Source organism: Lipophrys pholis, assembly GCF_963383615.2.
Source record: "Lipophrys pholis genome assembly, chromosome: 16".
In the NCBI taxonomy this organism is placed as follows: Eukaryota; Metazoa; Chordata; class Actinopteri; order Blenniiformes; family Blenniidae; genus Lipophrys; species Lipophrys pholis.
Genome location: NC_137634.1, coordinates 15,515,250 through 15,522,666, shown reverse-complemented (window position 1 = coordinate 15,522,666; position 7,417 = coordinate 15,515,250). Strand labels below are relative to the sequence as shown.

At 39.7% G+C, this 7,417-nt stretch overlaps 1 protein-coding gene across 1 annotated transcript; it reads right to left on the bottom strand.

Annotated features, from left to right (window-relative positions):
- Nucleotides 1–207: 207 nt before the first annotated feature.
- Nucleotides 208–6,791, bottom strand: LOC308121488 (lysosomal proton-coupled steroid conjugate and bile acid symporter SLC46A3). Its single transcript, XM_080482742.1, has 6 exons — nucleotides 6,717–6,791; nucleotides 6,128–6,339; nucleotides 3,671–4,544; nucleotides 3,106–3,189; nucleotides 2,767–2,923; nucleotides 208–2,033 (listed from the first exon to the last, which is right to left on the bottom strand). The coding sequence occupies exons 2-6, from the start codon at nucleotides 6,317–6,319 to the stop codon at nucleotides 1,934–1,936; spliced, it is 1,407 nt and encodes a 468-aa protein (XP_080338868.1). The 5' UTR covers nucleotides 6,320–6,339; nucleotides 6,717–6,791; the 3' UTR covers nucleotides 208–1,933.
- Nucleotides 6,792–7,417: the final 626 nt, after the last annotated feature.

The window sequence follows — 7,417 nt, the reverse complement described above, 5'->3', positions numbered from 1 at the left end:
TTATATGTAAATTTTAAAAAACATTTTGTACCCATACTGGCGCACAGAGAGGACCGCTGAATACACAGGACAAAGAGAAAAGGTGGGGAAATTTATCAGAGGAGTGATAACTCAAACAGTTGTAATGGTGGATAGAATAAAATGACAATGGAGGGGGCGAAATGTTATTAATTGCTGAGAATATCAAACAAATCAGACCAACAATTTCCTGTTTATCAATATCGTTTGCCCTTTATTACACTCTTCTTAAACTGCAGGCCATGAAACTATGTGGAGACAGCGCTTCACTTGTTGCCTGATTATTAATCCATGACTGAACTGTCAAAACAAATGTGTCGTCTTCAGTAGTTCGTTTATAATCAGATAAATTATACAGAATATCATTACAATCCAGAGTCAAAGCATGGTTACATATCCTGAAAAATACCGAAACACCAGTAAAGACATCTTCACTCAGGTTCACTTTAGACTCCTAAGAGAATGGACGTTATATTCTTGTACCTCGAGGTTGCAGGTGATCCTGGAGTCAGGGTGACACCCAGTGGTCAATGTATGAAAAACTCCATGTCTGTACACGTGATGTGTGCTTAATTACAGAAACCCTATACATCTTCACTTCCACGCTAAAACTTGAGAATGTGCATACAGAGCAGTTTCAGATGGTTCAGTTCACGTCAGTTGGAGGATGAGTATGTGTGTGTGTGTGTGTGTGTGTGTTTGTACAAACGGAGAAATGTGACTGCATGGAAGGTAAGAGAAACTAGAAGCTCAATGCAGTGAAGGTCTCCCAGCAGTCTAAATCTACGACAGCTAAACTAGAAAATATTCCAGGGTGGCCCGTACCAGAACTTAATGAACCTAATCTTAAACATAGAGACTGTACTCCCCTCCCTATCTCAAAACTCAGAGTTGGCTCAATGCTTGATAGTTTTAGAAAACCAAGGAACCTCCTGTACTCTGAGAACAAATGTTCTGCTAGGGTGATAAGCTTCCAACAGCTCTGATATGATAGATCCCGATGTCGGTGTTGTGATTTTTGTTTGACTGAATCCACCAAATATTTTGGAGGAATTAAAAATTACTTTTTAGCATTTTTTTTTCTTAGGCTTTACTCTCATAAGCACAGAGTCTATATAGTTTTACCGTGTTTATTTCCCCCCGGGAAGAAATCAAATAAACAGTACATTTATTTAGGGTACTTTATTTAGTAATAAACGGCACACTGCATATTTGGTTCATTGCATAAAATGCAATAGTAATTCAACTTTCAATCACCACACAGAATTTATTGCAACATCAAATCCCTTTAACAAATGAAATACGTTTGTAATCACAGTCTGACCATTGAGGTATAAATAATGTCTGATGAGAATATTCACATATCCTTAACAGAAACCTGAATTCACCCAAAATCCCTTCTTACACGGTGCAATTTATGCAAAAGGTTGACCTTGTCAAACTTTTTTCTTTTCTTTTTTAAACACAACAGAAAGTTTCTGTACTAACCAGAGTGGATTTTTTCCCCCCCACAAGTATAAAACATTGAGGTAAATCTGGTTAAAAAGAAGAACAAGCAAACAGGGTTTTGTGAAATGCAGTCACTAAAAAGAGACCCTGCCAGTTTGCTGAGCACTTATAAATCTGTAAGTAACACAGCCGTATGCATTTGGAAGTCCAAATGTGAATATAGCGTGGCTCAAAGACAAAAAAGCTATGCTGTGCTTCAGAAGCACTGTGTCCTATGAGGGAATGTGACCTGCCACTGACTTGACAGCTTTAGACTTTAAAGTCTGTGTGATTTTAGCCGGTATAAACACCACTCCACTCAATAAAACGTACCGAAGACGCTCCCGAAACTTTGGCTCTGACCAGAGAGGCACTGCCTTTGAACAACTGAATAAAGTGCTGGTGAGGCGTTGGAGGCAAATGTGGCTCAGCTGAGAAGAGGACTGCGTTCATTGTCTTCATCAGGATTCTCCTCCTCTGGGTTTTGTTTCTCCTCGGGAACATCCACTCCTATGAAACCCAAAACTCTAAAGGAGGGACGCACACGCACATGCACGCACACACACACGCACACACACACGCACACACACACGCACACACACACTTAGAGAAGCAAAAGCAGTGACACACTTCTTGGCATTACAAATTTTAGCTAAATAGCTACTTTTTATATTTTGCCTTCTACTTCGTTCAGTTTTTGTAAATATTCCAAATAAATATTTTCAGAGTTGCAAATATTTATGTTACAATGAGGCAAAACCATAACGAGTGTATACTCTTTATATAGGATGCAGCCTCCCTTGAGTATATTGGTATGTACTGCTGAGTCAGTCACTTTGTTATCATACGACGAACCACTTTGTAAGCAAAGAAGCAGCGGCATGTGACTTAATAGACTCGCTTAAGTAGTTCATGCAACGCTACCCAGGCTGAGTAAGCAGCGCTCCTCTGGCAAATCAGTGTCACAAAAAGAGATATGAGAGCACAGTGTGCAACTGGTGCAATTTCACGAATATGTGCACGTCAGAGCCATAACTATATTTAGAGTGAAACTGATTTAGGAAGTTGGGTAAGAAATTGAGGAAGCAAAACATTTCAAAGTAAAACGGACAAGTTTCTAATACAACCGGCTGCAGAAAGCAGCTTAACACCAGACGTACAATACTGACTTGTTGCAGGCGTGGTAAACACTAACTAAAGGGAGCAGGGGGTTGTTTCACCGAATTCTACCAGAACTTGTTCTCCAAATGAACGTCTTACCCGAGAAGAGCCAATGGGATGAGACAGACTCCGGCGGCCAGCAGAAAGGAAAAACCAGGGTACCATGCTACGGTGTGAGCATATACATAGCTGAAGATTGCAGATGAGATATTGCTAGTTAAACTCTGCATGAAGGAAACGCAGGCAAACAGGGCCCCTGCAAAAAGAGAACAAAAACACTTTAAATCACTGAGCGACAGTAGTTTTGAACTTGCTCACTGCTTTGGGAACAAAACGTGCTTCGTTCTCAGGTGGTGCTTGAAGTTGCTTTGATAAGCAGCTTTTCAATGGACTCTGACTCTACAAACAGAAACCGTCTGTGGTTCATGGGACACTCACCCTGCTGAGAACTTGAGATGATCTTTGACATCATGGAACGCAGAATGGGAAAAGGCATGACTGACAGGAGTAGTGGTACTCTCACTGTAGTGAAAAGGAAAAGATTTACAACATTAGATATAACACAGAACAAATTAAACATATAATTGAAAACATGATAAATCTGATGGATTTAGGAGACTCATTTAGATGCAATAAAATGATCAACGCAGTCATAATGTATCATAATCGCAGTTTGTTGATTTTAGAGTGTCAAATCTAATAAAGCACCAGGTAGCACAAAAAAGCCATTAAAAAGTAAAAGTCTGTTAATCAGTAGCCATTGTTAAAGACTACTAGAGATTTCTCTGAAATTCTTTATTTAAACAACAACTTGTCTTGGAATGATACACGTTACTGTAGCTGTGCCAGGCTCATGATGAACAAAGGGTTTGTCTACATTGATCTATTGGAAAGCCCATCTTTATGCAAAAATGACAAATGCATTCACATCTGATACAAGACTCAAGTGTTGGATGCTTTTTACAATACAAATGATTGCTATTACCTGCATTGGTTTTCTTACCTAAAAACATCATCAAAGTGGTTTTGGCAAATGCTGACATGAGCATTCCTGCCATGATGGACAGGATCCCGAACAGGACAATGACCAGCTGTGATACACCGCAGAATGTAAACACTCTCACGCCAAAGTAACTGGTCAGGAAGACCGTGGTGGACAGTGCTACACCATAGCCGATTAAAATCTCAGACCAGCAAAGTGGCTCCTTGAGCTCATACAGTGTCACTATGGACAGTCCTCCTCCATTGGCAAAAGAGAGGGTGGTAAAGATTGAAATCAGGAGTGATAAAACTATTTTAGTCTTACAACTGGCCCCTGAAAGCATGAAGAAGAATCCACAGACAATCTGCTTTATGGCTGACTGCTGGGGAGATCCATCTACAACTCTGCTATCCCTCGGCCTCGTCTCTTCGAGAAAGAAAATGACATAAAGTATGTCCAAAACCAAAAACAATGCAGAGGTAAAGAAAGGATAGTTAAAACCGGTGGCTGCCAGGAAATAGCCTGTTGATATTGCAGCTGCCCCAGAGAACAGGCCGATAATCATCTCCACTCCGGTCATGCGCAACGTCCTTTCACGGTCAGTCTCACACAAATCCGCTACGTAGGCAAAAATGCCCCCCAAAAAGGTGCCAAACCCTCCAAACAGCGAACTGAGAAGGGAGGCGCCAATGAGAATGTAAACGTTGAGCTCAAAGTAAGACACCACCAGGTAAGTCACAATGTAGAGCAACGTTCCAAACAAAGGCGGGAGGATAGCCATCTTGCGTCCTCCTCGGTCACTATAAGTCACCAGTAAGAGGGTGACAATCAAGGATGGGATGAGGGAAAGAAGATCTGAGTAGAGGGAGAAGTAAGACGCTTGCCTCTGGACCTCCTGGAAAAGTAGACGAGAGAGAGAGAGAGAGAGAGAGAGAGAGAGAGAGAGAGAGAGAGAGAGAGAGAGAGAGAGAGAGAGAGAGAGAGTGCAATTGATTAGACCAGACATTAAAAACCTGACATGGGACTATGTGACTTCAACACACAGACAGCAAAACAGCTTAATAGAAGAGCTCTTACATAAGCTGCAGTATATGAGCTTTTTATTGTGCAACAGGTGCAGCGGGGGTGACCAATTCAGTCCGCATGAATGCTTTCACTTCTTTCCCCATTGTTTATTAATAAAACACTAGTCTCACTGAAAATGTTTCAAGTATGGTGTACTTTTAATATGTTACAGTATATCAGAAAGGATAAGTGTGTTTTTAGAGAAAAAGTACTGAAGAATCAGAAAATTGGAACGTAGTGGGAAAGATTTTTTTCACCTATTATTAAAACGTTTGTTATTAAAACTTTTATATTTATGTTGAAAGTGAAACTTTCAAGTCTCTTTTATTCATAACTGGAAAATGGGAGTCATGCAAATCAAACACAATCTCAATAGAATTCTTCTAATGAGAATGCAACTTTTTATTTTTTTAGTGGAGGTGCTTAAAACTTCAGGTGTAGTGTAAAAACAGCGGACATGTTTTCAATGGTGTTCGCCTAGATTCATCTGTCATGTCTCAGATTGCATTGGCGATCACAGAAAATGCTGCAAAATGTCAATTGTTAGATTATGCTTTATTCATCCAACATAGGGGAGCTCAGTTATCACAACAGCTCCATGTTGCAGAAAAATGTGAATAAGAATTTAAGAATAATATGACAAGTATCTCACCACACTGTTTAATAGCTCATTCCACTAAGATTAAAGAGAGTTGTTAAGGGTTGGAGAAATGCACCATGAGGAAAATTAAAAGAACTAAGCTGCAGATACTGAGTTTACTTATATTGATACGCCTCCCCCCAAAAAACTGAATCTGGATCATGTGAGACAAAATACACACAAAAGAGAATGGGCGTGGCACTGTCAATATACCAGATATTCCAGTTTTATTGGACATGGGACCATAGCAGATGACTTGTGTATCTCATTTCTTTTAATTTACCATTAGAAAAAAACAAAGATATGTGAAAAAAAAGTTGCTTGTCATTGAGATAGGTCTGTCTTATCTGATGTCATTTTCATAGCGTAACACCAGTGTTTGGTCCTATGGCTTCAGTGCATCCAACTGATGCATGCGTCTTATAATAGTTTTTCAAACATTCATAAAATAAGTCTAGTAAGCGCCAATTCAATGTACTTTTACTACAAAATGGATTGCTGGACAACCTCACTGGGTCACGTATTGACAGTTGTAATGAGAAACGTTGAAATTTGTCAGCATTACACCACTATTTGGGATTAAATTGTGTAATTGGAAAAAAAAGTACACTGTGGACCAAATTGCATGGATTTTCATATGCAAAGAGTGACCGAACTGGTAAGTGTTGGTGGGAGCTTTCATTTACTGCTGTTTGTTTGCAAATATTATTGAAAATAACTTGAGACAGGCATCCATACAGAAAATAACCTCGTTTCAACAACACGGACAATACCTCAAAGTCTTTTGAATGGTTGCTGCTGCCATTTGATGCACAGCTGGATGAGTTTTCAGTGATGGGATAGGAGGTGTTGGTCAGCTGCTCCCAGAGCCTCCGGTAGACGTACTGCTGTGCAACCGGGAAAAACAGAAAACAACTAAAAGCGTAAAGGGCCACCACAGGCTCCAAGAGAAAACGGCCCTTCATCTTGTGGAGTGTAAAAGGTGCTGAAAGAGATATGGAGAAAGCAAAGGGATCCGCATTGAAAACAAATATGGTCCAAACTTAGGATATCAGTTTCAACACGAGACAAGAAAACGCTGAGCTCCTTTGTAGTTCAGTAAAAATGATCACTATATGTGATACTTTTTCAAACTGATTATTAAGACATAAGCGTGCACAGTTTTCCTCCATTTAAATTTTTTGCCAATCAATACATAATCAGTAACAATAATACGTGGAGGTTGAGTTACTAAACAACAAGCACACGACGTCTTTTGTTGTAATTACTCATTAGGGAATAACCCGAGACACGGCAACACTGAGAAAACATTGAACACTACAACTCTACTTTAACCATATATGACGATGCGCGCAAACCAACCTGTCTGGGTATTTTTCTCAGAGAAAATGTTCCTCTCTCTAGCAAATGCTGTGTTGTTTAAGGAGCTAAACCCGGCGGATTGCGTGTTTATACGTATGCCGACGTCGCGCCCCTCGCGACACACCATTGGATGGCAGTCGTTTACCGGGTTCTAATTGGTTATGAGCAGCTGTCAATCATTACTATAAGCGGAACGTTTTGTGACCTCCACCTAAGAAAACAGATAAAATTGATAACACGTGTTTAAAATAATCACGACTAACGACAACATTATAGAGCTTCGCACGTGTTTGATTTACAGAACTGAAAATAGTTCGGCGTGTACATGACAAGGAAAAATAGTAGGTCAAAGTCTTACCGGTATTTATTTCGTGAAAACTGACAAACTAATACAATGTAGGGCTTTAATTTCTTAATGATAACATAGAGAATATTTGTCTTTGTTAATTAAAGCTTTGACGGTGTTATCCTTATGACGAAAAAGAGGTTTATAGAGGTTAAAGCGTATACGCGGTTATTATGAAACACAGACAACCCGCCTTTTGATGAAAATGATTGGACACCAGTCTTCCGCAGTCGATTTGATTGGCTGGCTGCACCTGTCAATTATGAATAAATATGGGCGAGAACATTTTGTCACCGGTGTGTGTATGGGTTTTTAAAAAATCGTGATAATTTTATTAAAAATGCATTCAGGCAAC